Source organism: Haliotis cracherodii, unplaced genomic scaffold, assembly GCF_022045235.1.
Source record: "Haliotis cracherodii isolate W230 unplaced genomic scaffold, xgHalCrac1.p SCAF_4, whole genome shotgun sequence".
Lineage (NCBI taxonomy): Eukaryota > Metazoa > Mollusca > Gastropoda > Lepetellida > Haliotidae > Haliotis > Haliotis cracherodii.
In genome coordinates this window covers 34,155,128-34,174,677 of record NW_027266297.1, presented here as the reverse complement: position 1 = coordinate 34,174,677, position 19,550 = coordinate 34,155,128, and the positions used below count along the sequence as shown (strand labels likewise).

Sequence of the window (19,550 nt, the reverse complement as noted above, 5' to 3'; positions counted from 1 at the left end):
TCAATATCAACATTTTGGCGTTGAATTTTGTCACAGGAAGATAATGCTATCGTGAAACACACGTTTAGTTTCCAGTATCGGAGGACATAATATGGGAATATATGAAAGTGAAAAGTGATAGTGACAATCATTACTGTTCAGACATAAGAAGGCGTAGGAAATAATAATTTATTTATTTTGCATCTCTTTTAGCAGACGTTCAGATACTGAATGCCAAATGTGGAATTGTCATAGAATATGGTCATATTCTTAATAAGAGTTCTTTCGTATTATAAAAGATAAATCAGATTATGAAACATTTTGCAAATGGATTAATATTTTCAATTTACAGGACTAATAAGATATTTTTGCTCAAGTCACCATTTTTTGAAAGAAGTTAGAAGAATGTACAGTAGACCAAGGTTGAAACGATTCTGTCTATTTTGTATCATATCATGCATAGATGGTGATTATAACCCGTGTTTGGAATGGCATCTCTTATATCTGGATTAAGGAGTGCTAGTCTAATTTCCTAGCCAAGCAAAGCCCAGAATACTATTTGGTAAAAAATGCGATATACATGTACCGGGACTGCAGACTTTAAGCCCTGGGCTTAATGACGGATTTTGTGTATTTTAACATTTTATCCAAATTTAAGCCCAGTGCTTAAAAACGAAAAAGGACAAAAACATGATAGGAAGAATGAATATCCCAATTTTGATGAAACAATCCTCACAAATGAAATGAGAGAGCAACACTTTAACATAAAGACACGATTTTCGTTTTTAACTTGAAAATTATGTCAAGAACACATTCAAAATTGAAATAACAGAGAAGTCATGTCAAAGAAGTAACAACAAACCCATATCGCAGTTATGCATGTCGGTAATATGCCTTTAGTTGTCACACTGAGTATCCAGAATATCGCCACGTTATGGATCCAGTGTGTCTTGTAAATGGGGAAACCTCTAACAGCACTTGAGGTGCAATGTTGGCGCAAATTGGCCATACAGAAGCGCGCGGCAACACCTGCTGAAGCACAACCGGTATGGCATCTACCGGAGGCAAGAGCGCCTATTTATCAAAGTCTTGTTTCCACCCTTGCCAAATCAGAAAAACGTTTCACAAAATCAATATCCACGACTGGTAGACCTTCGTATGAAAGTGATTTAATGCTGGAATAAGTCTTTTTCAACTTGCAGTCCCGGTCTGTTTTTGTCAATATCAGTAGTCAGTATTCGAGAATTTTAGTCGTACACTTCGCGCTCTGTCCTGGTAACATCGACCCGTGAAGATTCCGGGGTAAAATAGGTCTTCAGCAACCCATGCTTGCCGTAAAAGGTGGCTATGCTTGTCGTAAAAGGCGACTAACGGGATCGCGTGGACAGGCTCGCTGACTTGGTTGATGCATGTCATCGATCCCAATTGCGTGGAACGATGCTCTTGATGTCAATCACTGGATTGTCTGGTCCAGACTCGATTATTTACAGACCGCCGTCATATAGCTGTAATATTGCTGCGTTAAACAACAAACCAACCAACCAACCAACCAACCAGGTAACATCGTATTTAAAACCAACCGGCTTGCTGCAGGATATTAAGACAAAGAACGGGCACTGTTTGGAAATTGAGCTTCATGAAATTAGCAATGGAGTTGAGTTTCTTTTACGAATTTGAATTAAAAGAGAACCAGCGGCGTAGCACATTGTTAGGATGAAGCTACTGTCATTAAATGCACGTGCATCACGCAACCCCTTCAATCAGAGAATCTGCGCAAGTGTTATATAGATTCGGTGTTCAAATGTGGTGTAGAATTAAAATGAGATATAAATGTGGTCCACGTGATTAAATGACAATCTCTCATTGTTCAAGAGTCCCCGTCATAATAACAGAGATGTTTCGACGTTAACATGTCCAAACTAAAACATATTATTTCAATTGATTTAGAAAGCGGCATCAATATTTTTCTTTTTCTAGGGGGACATCACATCCCCATTCTTTCATTATAAAACACCCTGTACCCATTCGCCACCGGACCCGTGAAGACCTGGGGTAGAATAGTTCTTCAGCAACCCATGCGTTGTTTTCATGGCTTGAGTGCATGTTGTTTTGCGCCACGTTCAGAAGTGTTTCAGACTTATCAAAGACGTTCATGATCCAGCCGGGGTCAACATATCAAGAATGCAAACAAAAAGCAGACATGTCAACTTCCCTTGATGTGTTATTTCTTCATAATCCTACCCACCCACTGACGGGACAAAAACACAATACACCATAAGCGAAACATGGAAACTATGCGATTGGTGAAACACGAAATATACAGAATAAATGCTTTCCGTAAGCGGCGACTATGCTTGTCGTAAGAGGCGACGAACGGGATCAGATGGTCAGGCTCGCTGACTTGGTTGATGCATGTCATCGTATCCCGATTGCGTAGATCGATGCTGATAATGTCAATCACTGGATCTTCTGGTCCAGACTCGATTATTTACAGACTGCCGTGATATAGCTGGAATATTGCTGCGTGTGGCGTTAAACAACATGCATATAAACAAACAACCATTCGCCACCGTAGCGTCACCATCTCCTACTCAATCCCTATCTCTGCTCGTAACCTCGCACAGAAGTCGCCTCGCTCGTGAGCGAATGCAATTTGAATGGCCGGCTATTGTTAGAGTCGCCTTCTGGAGTCGAACTCCAAACGAAGCATGGTAGAGCGTCCGCCCGGAGAGCGGAAGGTCCGGGGCTCGATCCCCGGCCGCGTCATACCAAAGGACGTTAAAAGATGGTACTTGTTGTTACCCTGTCTGGCGCTCGGCATTAAGGGGCTAAAACAAGGACTGGTCGGCTCGGAGTCAGTATACTGTGTCTGAGTGGGGTATTCATGTTAAACTGCGGCATGGTATCTCAGTGAGCTAGCACTATAAATCGGCATCAGTCCGGACTAGTACAAGCAGCCACACAAACACACACACGTACATGCACGTCGCTATATAAGTGCAATAATCTTGGACGCCACGTTAAACCCCATTTCAACTCACCTCACCAAAAGAAGCAATGGTGGCGAATGTGTCCTGTTATTTATATTAACAACAGAATGAACATATACCCTGAATTATCGAGGATATTAGCGGAAGAACAACGCTGACTTAATGTCTTCGTAGTGTGGGAGGAAATCCTCAGCAAATAACACAGAAAACATTTATCATTATTTTATTCTTTTAATGTCGTGATCAAACGGGCTTGTCCGATTTCTTTAACCAATAAATCTGCAAAATAAAAAAAATTCTGGCAGAAAATAGTGTTATGATTTGAATGTACATACAGAAATGCTATCCTGAGTAAATAAATAAACAGTGCTTTACTAACATATCCAGTAATTTACCCAGTAATTTACGCCATGCGTTGTTTTCATGGCTTGAGTGCATGTTGTTTTGCGCCACGTTCAGAAGTGTTTCAGACCCGTTCATGATCCAGCCGGGGTCAACATATCAAGAATGCAAACAAAAAGCAGACATGTCAACTTCCCTTGATGTGTTATTTCTTCATAATCCTACCCACCCACTGACGGGACAAAAACACAATACACCATAAGCGAAACATGGAAAATATGCGATTGGTGAAACACGAAATATACAGAATAAATGAAAACATCGTTGTGTCATTTATGAACATGATAGATGTGATGATGGCGTGGCTGAAATGACATGGCTGCTTCAGGAATAAAATTGAAACTTTATATTAGTTGTCTGAAAACAAACGAACCAGCCATGAATCATTATAAAAAGCTTTCGTCAACTCTCTTCTACAATATGAGTGAAGTAATCAATATGACGAATATATACAATATAAGTAATCAGGCAATCTGCATAGTAAAATGGTTGATAATTAATATTTACACATACACATACAGGTGAAAACCGTTTAAATCTAGGTGTTAATCTATTCAATATGTAAAAGGGGGCATTTCCTGAGACTAAAGGTACATAATGTCTTTAAGTGGCATTTAGAAGATGGTGTGATGAACAAGGGAGATAATTCTATGGATATACAACTTCTTTATTGCAATAAATGCGACGTTTCGGTGTAGATACTAACACCATTATCAAGCAAGTGACACCAAGTGTATATCCATAGAATTATCTCCCTTGTTTAAAACTGCAAAGCCATCACAAAATATGTGATTTTTCATAACCCCTTGTGTTATTTTGAATCTTACAATTCACGTTGCAACAGTGAAAGGCAATACCTGCGAGTGTGATCAACGACGACACTTCTGATGTCGCTGGAACTTTAGCCGACGTAGTAGTAGCAGTCGTAGAAGGATGAAGAGTAGAAACTTGTGTCGAGGAGTTGTTAGATGTCGATGTGGGTCCTGCTGTAGTAGCAGTAGTGGAGGGAGATGATGTTGGTAACGACGTTTTTGCTGTGGTGACGGTCGAGTTTGCGGATTGTGACGTCATCTCTGAGCTTGGTGTTTGTGTAGTCACTGTCGTTGTCGTCGATGCATTACAGCTAGCAGACGTTGTTCCTATGAGCAGGGAATGAACATTGTGGTTTTAAAACATTTAGTACAGTTTCCACCTTTGCCGAACTAGGCTGGAATTTCCAGGCTCGTAGCGCTACAAGCGGCCATAACGAGTTATGTCCCTTCTATGTCCCTCCTATTGATCAATCAGATTCCACCTCTCATATCACTTGCAGTTGCTTCAAACGAAATGGCGGCGCCCAGTCAAGACATCTGATCGATAATCAAGATCTATATTGTAACATAACAGGCCTTACCCCGCGAAGTGCATCCGATCACTTAAGCACCTTGATTAAACACATGAAATGATTTGCAAAATATCTGTCGACGCCCAGTTGACGGTACACATGCTTTGCAAATCCTTCAGTCGACCGAAATGTCCACGTTGAAATGCATGTTGTTTACAGATGTCTAGTTAGTTACGCGATTTTGATTGGACTATACATAGAATTGTTAGTCCAGCCAAAATGTAACTCCGGAATTCCAGCCTAGTTCGGCACGGGTGGAAACTGGACTTTTATAGAAATTTTACTCCCTTGCCTGGGCAAGATGCGGGGCAAACCGCCATCTGCGTTGTAAAACAGTGTGTTTGGAAATTCAAAACAAGTTTTTTCGACCCAAAGCAAAGGTGTCCTGGACCATGCCACTCCAAGTCAACAATGACACCTGAAAGCACCCGTGAAGATCCGGGTTAGAATTGGTTTTCAGCAACCCATGCTTGTCGTAAGAGGCGACCAACGGAAACGGGTGACTTAGTTCATGCATATCATCATATCCCAATTGCGTAGATCAATTTTTGTGATGATCACTGGATTGTCTGGTCCAGATCCGATTATTGACAGGCCACCAACCTCTAGCTTGAATATTGTTGAAAGCGGCGTTTAACAACAAACCAACAAACAACCCCTGAAAATGTTCGATGCACACATAGTCGACCACAAATAGATTGTCTGATCTATTTCAGATGACATATTACAGGTTGTCGTGATAAAACTAGGCTACAACTGTGACTACGCCATTTCAAGGATATTACCCCGTCGGATTAAAATGTGAATAATTTCCACACACAAACTGTACAATAGACACCATCCTCGAGTGACTCACCGTCATCACAGCAGCAGTAGAAGTCGTCCATCTTCCGTCCGTACCGTATGCACCTCCCCTGTCCGCACGCGTCGAACACGCCTAGGGGGGAAGACATATTTAGATTGGTCAACATGGGTTATTTAATAACACAATGCTTCAAATAGACACCATATATTACACCAAACATTAGTGCATACATTTTACACTTATGCCCCAGTAAACGATAAATTTGCATTTTCAAAATGGCGGCCGTGGCGGCCATGTTCAAAATCTTTATCGAAAAACTTCTGTCTGACTTTTTGACGACATTGTTCCATGATGGTTCTATATATAAAGAAACAACAGATTTATGTTGGGCGCGCTGTTGTTTATATTCTAAACCCAAATAATTTTCAAAATTTTTCTTGTGTTTCACTTTTGTGTCATGTTCACTTTGTACTTCATTTGTTTAATAATGCCTATGATCAGCAGTTTAATGATCCTAAATGTATTTACCAGAGGACTGAAGCAGTTCCAGTTTGCATGATTCATTCTCTCCGTACACATTCCCAAATAATTTGGTGTCGTTTTCCCTCGTTGCTAAAACCTGTTGGATATCAACTTTACTCGTATTGTCCTTGTTGACAGACAGAATGAGTTTCTTTGTAGTGGTGTTGAAACTCCCACCAATCGGAATTGTTTCCCCTTGGGTTTTCATTGACCCTGACACTCCACCATCTTTGTTCTGACTTGCAATGTTTAAGGTGATGGCTTGCGTGGAGTTGCACAAGACATTCCCCGCCCAGGACGTCTTTGCTAAACCTGTACATGCAAGAGAAACTTCATAGTGAGTGAGAGAGTTGTGTTTAACGCCGCCTTTAACAGTATTCCAGTTATATCACGGCGTGTCAGCTTAATGTGGGAGGAAAGCCCGAAGTGATGCAGGTCTCAGACGTTTACCACTTCGGTGAAACCCACGAGCACAGGTATGGTGCTGACAAACCTAGAAACATAATTGGGGCAAAATGGGATTCGAACCCACAATCATAGGTTTCTGGCGTGCCCAAGGGACGCAATTCTGCACAGCGAATCGCGGCGCCTTAGACGACTGGGCCACCCGTGCCCCTTGAGAAACATCATAACGTTTCATATTTATGTATTGGTGTAAAGGTAAATGCATCAACCTGTCAGTGGTGTTCAAATTTCAGGATGAGTACACCATTAAACACATTTGCCCCCCGTCGCTAAACACTATGTTATTGCCCAAACCGACGTAAAACTACTGGCTGAGCGCGCAGTAGAGCACATTGGCCTTCACATCTTTTAAACCCAATGCTTATATCCATCTGATAACTCAATTGTAACCTTACTCCATTTATCTTTCCGAGGCAAGAGTCTCGACTAGCCTTTTTATCGAAGTTTCTAGACTTGATACAGGCTACTGGATGCGTTTATCTCGTGAAGATGTTCTCCATTGTACACCATAATGTTTATGCTATGTAGAGTATATTTAAGTCCTGTGGCGGTTTTATTTGGCAGAGGAAGAACTTTCGGAATCGAGGCGGTAGACAAAGTCGAATTGTTTCGAAAGCTGACATCTGACTGGTTCAAGAATTCAAACATCCTTCTTTTTGATTGGGCGGTCAAAGTTCGGATATTGTTCACCTGACGCGACCTTTTACTGATCGAGATGTCACAGATCTTGACGCAGATATACAGGTACAGTATCGGAGCAAAAGATCTGATTTTAATGAGTTTAAAGTATTGTTTATCCACATGTTAACTGAACAGGAAAATTATGCTAGCTGCCTTATAATGTGTTGACGTTAATATCATACTACTGTACGTCTCCATACCGTCATGCAAGTCACAGTCTGTGACTGACCCAGCCACAGGCTGACGACACCGAGGTCCCGTCCAACCATGGCTACAGACGATGTCGCCGCTGCTGTCACACACGGAGTGGCCGTCACAGTTGTCCTGCTGAACACAGCGTTTGGAGCAATCTTCCCTGTAGTAGTATCTGTCACAATACGCCGTGATTGACACTCTCAAGCTTAAACATAGGTAGCATATACAAATCCCGTTTCTCCGAGTTGGTAAGGGTTATGACGACAGAATCTATGTTCATCTTCCCGACAAGGGCGTTGACTGACGATAAAAGTTAGTGTAAACTGGACTTTTATGGTCAGTTAACTCCCTTGCCCTGGGAGATGGGGAGATCAAGAATGGGAGTCGACAATTTATGTTGGGAATCGAACTCGGGTCATAGGCGTGATGAACGGCTTCTTTATTCCTTGACTGCCAACCTTATGTTACATCGGATCCATCCTCGATTATCCAGGCTAATGTATTCAGCATAATAGAATGGAGATTTAATACCCTGGGTAATCGAGGCTCCATCAAACCAAGATTAATCGAATGAAAATGAATGAAATGGATGACTGACTGTTTGACAATCTTGATGGAGTTTATATGAGTCTCCGTCAATGCAGAACAGTTCTAGAGATATGAAAGCGTGTATCTTGATTACTGGTTAACAGAAACGTGTGGCTGTAGGTCGACTTCACATGTCATCGTCATGCATGGGATCAAACTGCGTTTTTACTCATAATGTAATGAGAATGTCAACTGTTTGTTGTTTAACGCCGCACTGGACCAGACAATCCAGTGATTGATATCATGAACATCGATCCACGCAACTGGGATACGATGACATGCATCAACCAAGTCAGCGAGTCTGACCACCCCGTCCCGTTAGTCGCCTTGTACGACAAGCATGGGTTGCTGAAGACCTGTCCTCCCCGGATCTTCAAGGGTGGAGAATGTCAACAGTATTGCTCTTAGAAATAGTTTAGTTCTATTTATCATGTAAAACATATTTATATCTGTGAACGCAGTGTTTTTTAGTACATTGAAGTTGGTTATTTCTGAGCTTTACATATCGAGGACATCTGAAGTATCTGTCAATGCCCCTCAGTCTGTAGAATGGAGACTCCAGCTACCTGGTTGGGTTAATCGTCCTTTCTCCCGTTAGGTCCAGGTTTTTGTAGGAAGCTGTGTTGTCGGAAGGGAACACTGCGGATGTAAAGTTGACGGAGAAGCTGTCGATGATCATCTCGCCGTCAGTGTCGAGGTCGGTGACGTTGACACCGAGGGTCACACTGCCCTGAAAAAAATCAACTGCCATTTCACAATAGCCGGGACTGACTGCTGTGCATTATCGATTTGTACTGAGAACATTCTGTTCCATAGAACAGTTGCCCATTTCTCTTCATTGATCTGCGAAAGTCTGTACACATATTATGTAATGCCGATTCCGATAGGTTTTATCCTCATCACGACCAGCACACAGACTGTCCCTACTTTACAGCAAGGATGGCGGTGATGTGTTCCGAGCTAGAAAATATAATATTGCAACACTGATGGTTAATGATGATTGTCTGTGAGGGTTTGTGTGGTGACCGATTAATGCGCGAGAGAGTGAGTATGGTTTTACGCTGCTTTTAGCAATATTCCAGCTATGTGGGGGACATCAGAAATGGGCTTCACTCATTGTCCCCATAGGGGGAATCGAACCTGGGCCTTTGGCTTGACAGGCGGACGGTTGAACACCTCATCGCTAAGGATATCATTCCAAATATCATGTAATCAGCTTGTAGTTAAGATGAACTTCCACTTAACATAACCTCCACTGTAACAGACCTGCATCCGTGATGTAATGGATGGAGCTTCTTCCCAGAGTGGGGAAGGTCGGTGATACCAAAAGGATTTAAAAGGTGGTACTTGTTGGTACCCTGCCTGCCGCTCGGCATAAAGGGGATAAAACAAGACCTGATCCACTCGGAGTCATTAAACTGTGTCTGAATGGGTGACCATTTAAACTGCCGCCTGGTATGACACCACCTGACCACCGGGTCCATAAGGTGGCCTCTTACGACATCGGATAGATTCAAACCCGGAATTGCCACGGGGGTTTGTCTTAATTGATTATTTGATCGTGTCTACCTGAAACTCTTCACCTACCTTCCACGTATCGAAAGAGAACAATGAGACGTCGTCGGAGAAGTTGTTGCTGTTATGGTCTCCCTGGCCGTTAAACTTGTGGCTTCCGTAGTCGCAGTCTGTGGCGCTGGCGATACTGGAATAGTGTTGTGTTATCAAACAGGACTATCATTCACCATTCACACACGTGGAGAATTGGAAAAATTAAAGTATTTTAAAATAGGATTGTGATAGGTGTCACTTTTAATACCATTCACCAGGATATCGATTCATAAAAGCAATGCTTGTCCTTCCAAGGCGCCTGATTTGCATCAGCATGACTACTTTTTCCATATCTTTAAGTGACATGTTAGAAGCTGTAGCCTGAGAAGAAGACATTTGTTTGTTTGTTGTTTGACACTCAGCAATATTCCAGGTATGTGACGGCGGTCTGTAAATAATCGAGTCTGGACCAGATAATCTATTGATTGATATCATGAACATCGATCCACGCAGTTGGGAAACGATGACATGCATCATCCATGCCTGACCACCCGATCGCGTACGTCGCCTCTTACGACCAGCACAGTCGCCCTTTGAGGGAAGCATGGGTTGCTGAAGACCTGTTGAGACAACGTTTGAGTTGGGTTTTTTATTTCGACTTACTTACTTTTTTCAACTCTTTTCGATACATGTGCTAGCATCTTTAGCAAACTATAAAGGTACTACTGACACATGCACTGATCGCGAAAAAAAGTCGCATTGAAAGAACAAAGAAGTTGAGAACCATAAGTCAACTCCCGAGGCAAGGGACTTCTATAGTCAGTTAACTACCTTGCCTCGGGAAGATGAAGTCAATTCTGTCTTCATTAATATTTTCATATTTCATCAAGAGGCGGTGGAGACCCGGGTACCACATGGGTAGAATGTGTGAAGCCCATTTCTTGTGTCCCCCGCTGTGATATCGCTGTAATATTGCGTAAAACCATACTCACCCACTAAGAATTCATCACGGTGACATTGCCCACAGGAAACCCTAGTGGTTTTTTGAATGTGTAAAGTGACATCCGGATATGAAATTTCTCGAAGTATACCTTATAACAAGAAGAACAACTATGCCCACTGTACCAACATGTCTGATACACCTACCTCACCGCACTGGAACCACACAGGAGAAAGCTGTCGTCACAGGTACCGGTTGGACACCGGTTAGGCAGATTCAAACCATCACAGCAGTTGCCGTTCTTGTCTCGTCCACTCGGGTTAAGGAACCTGGTGACCTTGACCGCAATCTTGCCCGTTCCCAGCACAGTATCAATCTATAGCAGTAAAAAATATATGACACAAATAAGCCAGGTTCCTTATAAGGATGAGGGATTTACAAAACCCATATTTTATAAATACTAGCTTTTATTAGGCTTTGTTGCACTATGGGAAGCAGTTAGATATACTTCATCGCAGTTGCGAGACGTCGCAAATACTTTGCAAGTATATTGGAGAAGAAAATTGTGCGATTACCCTTCCACTCAGGTTGTTCGTGGGGCGGTTGGGTAGCCTAGTGGTTAAAGTGTTCGCTTGTCACATCGAATGTCTAGTTGTGTACCGATGAAGTGACGAGAGGGGTTGTAAAGTATGTGCATTAATTATTTGTCAGTCGTAATATTTCCCTCCTCCTTTTTACAAAGGTCTAAAATACACAGTCAATGTATCAATTTCAGCAGGTCACATGAGCATTGGTCATGACGTATGATGGACTCGTGGTTTTAAACTGCATTGATGGTACGCAAAGGTAAAGCTAGACTAACATTTAGTCTCTGAAATCTTATATTACACAATATCTTTCTTGACTCTAAAAAAAAAAAAAATTCCTTTTGTATGCTGATTTCTGATGTGGAATAGAGCTAGCTTGAACTGGCTAGACTTGCTTTTGTATACATTTCTAGATTTTTGTATTTTTGTCTCCATAAATTAAATATATTCCACGGTCATGGTGCAGGACTAAGGTAAAGCGTCAGTGTATACATGGCTGTCGCAGTTAACATGCTGTTCAGGGGAATCTACCAAGAGCAACAGGGACATGGCCAGGATTTGGAAACATGGTAGGGAAGATGTGCACAATACACCCTATTGAAGAACCGACGGAAAAGGCACACTTCGAAATTCACGTAAGTCTAAACAGCTAAATTGTGCTGAGGCCTAGCAAACATTTAATGATAGTATGGTAATAGTAGTCCAAATTCCCGTGTAACATTTGTTGGGTAACATTCTGAAACAGTTCTCAGTGCTACAATTTTGTTATTTTTTGTTTGTTGTTTAACGCTGCAAGATAGTTTGTTGCTTCGACCGCCGTTGGACAGGAGTCTGCGAAGGGGAAAGGGGCAAGCGTTGGGCAGATGTTCATGACGATAGTGTAACTGATTTGTTTGTTTGTTTTTGTTTGTTGTTAAACGCCGCACTCCGCAATATTCCAGCTGTATGACGGCGGTCTGTAAATAATCTAGTCTAGACCAGACAATCCAGTAATTGACAACATGAGCATCGATCTACGCAACTGGGATACGATCACATGCAACAACCATGTCAGCGAGCCTGACCACCTGATCCCGTTAGTCGCCTCTTACGACAAGCATGGGTTGCTGAAGACCTATTCTAACCCGGAATCTTCACGAGACTACATTTGTACAAAGTGAACTTAAAAAACTGATAGAACATGTAAAGATAGTGAACAGTTTTGTCTTGTTCAAGTATGACTAGCTACAAAGCATGACAACTAGTGAAGTAATGTTTAAACAGTCTCCTGGACTAATCTATTGTCTATTTTGTTTACATGCCGCCGTCGCATGGCAGGAGAACTGTGGGCGTCCGGCAACAAACACTTACTTTTGTATGCAAAACTAGGGCGGGTACTACCCGTGGGGCAGGGCATGCTTACCCTTATCGCGAACACCTGGTGTCATCACTGATTTTCAGTCGTCCATTCATTTCATTTTTACCGCTATTTTACCTTTTCACGCCCAATGGAATCTATTTCGACGGATAATCGAGACTGGTTGTTCTGTGACGTTGACATTATATATCTAAAGAAAAAAACGAATTTCTAAAAGTGAAAAGGGGTATGCACACCACCTGTACCCACACCTCTGGAACGGAGCAGGAAGTGACAGCATGGTCATACTGACAGGGTCGTTGTCATATAGACTACTACAGATATGTAACCTAGATGCCTTTATATGTATTGAAATATACCATACAATCGGCATAGACAACGTACACAAGCGGGGCGACGTACGTCGCCGGACCCAGTGTGTTCTCCAATGCGCGAAACCGGTGTATTTGCATACATGGATGCTGCTTAAGCTACTCTAATAAATCTTGCGCATTGTGGATGAGCTATAGGACACATTTGTTTGTTTTGGTACGGGTATTTTTCTGCATAAGGAAAGTTACCCCGGGTACAAATCTGTTTACCGTATATCGAAACGACCCCTTCAGCGTTAGTCATGGCAAGGCTCCATCTACTCACCATTACAACCACCAGCATCAGTCCGAGGAGGCACAATCTAGCCATGTTGAAGCAAACTGGACTTATGCCACTGACCTGACCACGTGAAACTTCGCCTGCCTGGAAGGTGGTTTCGGCGCTTGCACTGTTTACCGTAAATACCTTATAGGACGTCTGACCCTTGAAGATCCGGTTCACAATAGGTCTTCAGCAACCCATGGTTGTCGTAAGAGGCTATCAGGTGGTCAGGCTCGCTGGCATGGTTGATGCATGTCATCATATCCCAATTGTGTGGATCGATGCACATTATATCAATCACTAGACTGTCTGGTCCAGACTCGATTATTTACAGACCGCCGTCATATAGCTGGAATATTAATATTGCTGAGTGAGGCGTTAAACAACAAACAAACATACATTATATGACATCTGATAGAAAATATAAACAACATACATTTGCGTCGAAGAAACAAGTGAGTCCCTTTTAATAAGCAAATCATATTCATGGCATGCTATTTATGTATCAGGGTTCATAGGTGGACCAGTCGGAAACCTATGATTGTGGGTTCGAATCCAGGTTTCTAGGTTTGTCAGCACCATACCCGTGCTCGTGGCTTTCACCGTCTGTCTGAGACCTGCATCACTGCGGGCTTTACTCCAACATTAAATTGACACGCCGTGATATAACTGAATACTGGTAAAAGCGGCGTTAAACCAAACTCTCTCTCTCTCTCTCTCTCTCTCTCTCTCTCTCTCTCTCTCTCTCTCTCTCTCTCTCTCTCTCGCTCTCTCTCTCTCTCTCTCTCTATTGTTGTCTATAGTGTTGTGTGTGTTTAATGAATAAATAAGTAGTCTATTAAGTTATTATTACTGACGTATTTCTTTATAAGAACTCACCAGTATTTCTTGTGCGAATATGGAGTTTTAAACGGAAAAGCTATGTGCACGCTTAGCATACATTTTCTACGCAGATTTACACAGTATGCACTCCTGTTTATGCGTGTCGAACTCCATAAACGCAAACTTATTAAAGTCAGTTTTTAAAAAAAAATTCTTGTCTTAACCACTTAAACCAAAAAAACAGGAACATGGGACTCCTTACTCGTGATTACATTTACATGATGAAGTACGGTATCGACAAATCGAGTTTCTTCTATCGTGTAGATAAGCCTTTTGAAAGAAAGTTCGGTGAGGAAATCAGTTATCAAGGTTCCATGTTGACTACCTTTTGCTGCAGACCGACCAAACTGATTCATTGATATGCTCAACACGTAGCGGAGTAGTACTGTTTAAATATTGTCGCCATTCTGTTGGAGCTAAGGAAATATAGAACCAAACATGTCTCCACGGGATATATCGCTTGGGTGATCTCGCTATAATGAAATTGCATCACAATGCTTTGCGGACCATTGTGGCGTGGTTACCTCCGCGACATGTTTGCATCAATACTCAATGATCGATACTGAATACTCCCTGTCAATTACTCAAATACTCAGTGTTCAATAATCGATGAAAGGAACATTTCCTTGAATCGTTAAAGGACAATGTTGGGTTGACACTTTGATGCACGATAAACACTGGCACACAAAAAAGATGGCCGTTAAAGGCGACTGTGCTTGTCGTAAGAGGCGCCTAACGGGATCGGGATGTCAGCCTCGCTGACTTGTTTGATGCATGTCATCGATCCCAATTGCGTGGATGGATGCACATGATGTCAATCACTGATTTGTCTGGTCCAGGCATGATTATTTACAGACCGCCGTCACATAGCTGGAATATTGCTGAGTGCAGCGTTTAACAATAAACAAACAAACAAATCAGTTACACATCCGCCCAGAGCTTGCCCCTTCCCCCTTCGCAGACTCCTGCATGTCCAACGGCGATCGAAGCAACATACTATCTTGCAGCGTTAAACAACAAACAAACAAAACAAACAAACGAGAAACACCTCCTGATATTGTTTGTTGTCTTACAAAACCTATCCAACAATGCTAGCGATAGATGAAGCGCTTGTAAAATGTCTCCAATAGACTCAGCTGAACAATCGAGTTCGTCAGAGTAAATGAATATTATATAGTTACATACTATGTTATTTATAGTAGGTGTATAAATACCTGCCATCTTCCTTTGAATCAAGACAATTTTAGGTAATGTAAAGAGACGGAGACACACTTCATTATTGAAAATGTCGTTATTGCTCATATTTGCATAAAATGTTTGTTACCAAACACCCCACTCAGCAATACTCCAGGAATGAGTGATGATAAAATAGACATAATCAAATTTAACAACAGTTCTTTCAATTTTGCAATCACATAAAAACAATAACATGGGAAATAAACTTTCTTTCCCCCTCGGTTTATATGAATTTTTAAAAATATATTTTTTATTTCAACCATGAATGCAAGGAACATTACTTGATTTACTCTACACGAGGTTTATTGGAAAAGAAACAAGGTCCAAGGTTCGAGATAACGCTATGTCTTTTTGTCTCGAATTCGAGATAAGCATGCTAATGTATATGCATTTATAAAGTGAGTCGGTCGGCACGGAGAATAGGTTCGAGATATCGGTACTTTCGAGATAACGGGGTTCTACTGCAATATGTATTCGACCTGTCCAACGTTTTCGATGCCAATGTAAGTAGATTCAAAGTTATGGTATGCATTAAATATGTGTTCAATTATCAACGACAATTTCTCTGAACGCTGAAAGCATTCTTCCAAAAACACACAACTGGTGTACTTTACACAAACTGTTACGACATCCCATCTGACGTTGAATTCTAGGTTACTGTGAAACGTCAGTATCGTGTCGTGTGTGGGCGTATGTTTACACAAGTACCGACACTGTGTGCACAAGTGCGGGTTTAGTCGCTCATTAAAACACAATGTAAACATCCCCAACCATTTCAATAAACGCGACTGTCCAATCTGTCACATTGTAGTGTAAAACATGTTGCTAGTGAGAGGACAACACCCGTTGAGCCTCCAGGGTGGGGGACGGTGTCAGGAGCTCTACCGCATAAACCACCACGTGGGGATTACGGGTAGAATGCGTCACCTGTACCCCATGCTTGTCGTAAGAGACGGGGTAGCCTTGTTGTAAAAGCGTTCGCTCCTCACGCCGAAGAGCCGTGTTCGATTCTTCACATGGATACAATGTGTGAGCGACTATGCTTGTCGTAAAAGGTGACTATGCTTGTCGTAAAAGGTGACTATGCTTGTCGTAAAAGGTGACTATGCTTGTCGTAAAAGGCGACTATGCTTGTCGTAAAAGGTGACTATGCTTGTCGTAAGAGGCGACTAACGGGATCGGGTGATCAGGTTCGCTAGCTTGGTTGATGCATATCATAGTATCCCAATTGCGTGGATTGATGTTCATGATATCGATCACTGGATTGTCTGGTCCAGACTCGATTATTTACAAACAGTCGTCATATAGCTGGAATATTGCGTTAAACGGCGTTAAACAACAAACAAACAAACAAACAAACAAACAAACAAACATAAAAAAGCCTGTTCAGTTAGGACCGGGCAGTGTCAGTGTGTGATTGTGTGTACTCGTTGATCGCCGCTCATGCTATCAACCACTAATGTGTCTGTTCCATACTCGAATATTTACAGATGTAACGAAATTTCGGCTACAACGAACCAGTTCGTAATCCATCAAGGTGAAAGCATTATGTTATTGTTCATGTGAATAACGAACATCGTACGTAACCATTGCGAACAGATTCTGTAGATCAATTGTAGTTCTCAATGTTTTATATACAGCTGACTACATATACAACTATATTGTTTCTATTTCTTTAGCAAAAACTAATGCCAATGTTCATTGTAACATGTAAAGTTGTAACATGTAATGTAAAACATTAAGAAATCCGAAATTATTATTTTCTTTTAATCCATTTTAAAAACATTGAACGAGCCCCCAAATAAAGCCAATTTAAAGAAATTTCAACAAAATAATTTTATTATTTAGTTTTGGTAGAGGTCAACATAATCATTCACAAATATGACCCCTGATAACGGACCACCTAGCGGAAGAAGATGTTTACTATTCACATTCCATGACCTCTATACGTTGTTGGCCTCTAACTCCTCGATTGCAGCTAATATCCTACCCCCCACCGACAGGCAGCTATCGGTGGCGGTATGCTGTGTGACAGTCGTCACCCGGCGTCTACTGAATGGGTTGTATAAGGCGGACATTTGGCTGCGTACAGTCTGATCTCGGTCTGTTCTGTTCTGAGGACTGTTCTGTTTGCGGACATACGGTTGTAGTGGCTTCTATTGGGATCAATAGAGACGTCAATCAAGTTCAATAAAAGTTCAAACCATATTGAAAAGTTCTTCAGGTTTTCTGATGTTTGTGTGGATTAGGTGTGAAATCATTGCTTAATACAATAATACAATATTATATAATAGTAAAACAATAATATGATAGATAGAGTAGTTCTTTGAAAACATTTTCCTTGAAGTGTATTTCCTGGAATCATTAGGAGTAAACACGATTAAATAGTCACATTTGCATTCTAGATTACGTTCTATTGTAATCCTTATAGATAGTTTCAGTTTCGATGAAATCCCGGGTTCCACTGGTCTGATTTGTGATTGGTCCTTTCGGGTTGCAGGAAGTCCAAGAACAACCATCTGTTCTGGAACCTAGCAGCACAATATCCACCAACGTCGGCGTTGTCTCTGTCGAAGGTGCTGAACCAGACCATCACCGCTCACCGTCTTCACGGTGTATTTGCTGTTGCTGTTGCTGTTGTCAATGCGGAAGTTGGTGGCGTAATGTGATGATGAAGTTCTTGTAAAAGGACCAATCTGCAACTTTGTTGGTTGTTCGGGAGATAGTACATCATCTCCAGCCCAAGCCGGGACTCGTCACGGAGGTCACCTAAAAGCCTACCCCTTTCAAATATATAAAGCCTTTTCACAAAAAAACGTGCGTATGAATACATAGATAGCCTACATATCGATTCATAGAAAATGGCTGCCGATCAATCACCCCATATGAACTGTAAAAATTATCTGTATTTCCTGTAATACAGCTGGGTCTCTAATACCAGCCAGGTCTCTAATACACGCCGAGTCAAGGGCTCTCGTGAAATTAACAGACGGCATAGGGTCAAATAGAGGAAATACGGTAGTTTGATATCGGATGTTTTGGGCGATGGCTCGGCCGCAACCCTGACTGCTTCGATAATGACATTAAAAGATTTAACGAAGGCATATATTTTGCATACAGATGAAATGTTTATGTTTAACAACAACCGACAATGAAAGTAAAATATAACATTATAAAAATTGTTTGAAAAAAACCTTTATTCATCACAACCTGTTGTTTACAAACCGGTTTGTGATCGATATTCGTCGCTATCTCCGTCAACCACCATCGTAAGGATTTGGCATAAGAGGATTTGAAATTCCATCACTCAGAAAACACTTGTCCTTTCGAAAATCCACGAAAACAATGTCCCTACATCATTGAAGTCAAACTTGATGAGATTCATTTCAGAACACGCACAATTAAGAAAATCATACATGACCCACTATATCTCGGACACGAATGTCTCATTCCATTCACACGCTGGCTTTGGAATCCATGAAATCTTGAAATTGACAGGTCACACCATGCAGATTCTGAGATAGGCCCAACCTCGTGTAAAATATGTCAGGCACGTCTGCAGGCTAAAAAGCGTCTGTTCAGCCATACATATTTCCATTGGTAATCATATTGTACCTGCAGACTCGATCATTCCCAGTATTTCCTTTTTCTCCCGCCATGTTGGTATGGAAAGGTTATGTCGGAAGCGTTGCCTTGGCAACAACCCAGATGGCGGGAAAGTTTCAGGATTTAAGTCTTGGCATGTTCAAGGTCTGTCGGCAGACCTGATGGTGTCTCTCGACCGATGTTTCCAGACAAAAATTGACTCATGGGCTTTAATGTCGGCAGAATTTGATTACGTCTGACTGAAAATAATATTGCGAAAGATAAGGATGATTTATTCTTCATTTTGAAGATTAATTTATGGTGATATCAGCGATTCATCGTTACAACAGCAAATACAAGGCACTCTATCGACCCAATCAATATCTGCAACTGGTTTTAGAATTGTGTGGATTAAAGGTCCTGACCCATGGGACACAGGAATCGTAACGCTAAGACTGACGTAACTCACTCCCATCCTTTAACATTGCCTCACGACATTCACAGTTCTACAATTCCTTCGTAAAACGCGCCTCGAAAAGTTAGATGAAGAGGTACAGATGAATGGGTGTGGTTCGGTCATCATGAGACAAAAAATAACTTTTAGAAATAATCCTAGATGAATGCTTCTCCATATTCTTGTACTGTATTTAGCTACATCTGATGAAAGGTTAGCTCGAATAAAAACACTCATGTTCAGATATTAGAAAACACATCCTGGAAATGTCTACATCAGCCCAGGCAACGGGAAAGTTTCAGGATTTATGTCTTGAC

At 41.6% G+C, this 19,550-nt stretch overlaps 1 protein-coding gene across 1 annotated transcript; it reads right to left on the bottom strand.

The window, feature by feature from the left end:
- Nucleotides 1-3,192: 3,192 nt before the first annotated feature.
- LOC139479389 (serine-rich adhesin for platelets-like) lies at nt 3,193-14,493 on the bottom strand. Its single transcript, XM_071262243.1, has 10 exons — nt 14,483-14,493; nt 13,080-13,203; nt 10,706-10,875; nt 9,599-9,713; nt 8,578-8,741; nt 7,429-7,628; nt 6,089-6,394; nt 5,612-5,692; nt 4,229-4,510; nt 3,193-3,248 (listed from the first exon to the last, which is right to left on the bottom strand). Exons 1-10 carry the CDS (start codon nt 14,491-14,493, stop codon nt 3,193-3,195), a joined length of 1,509 nt encoding a protein of 502 aa, XP_071118344.1.
- Between the last annotated feature and the right edge of the window lie 5,057 nt (nt 14,494-19,550).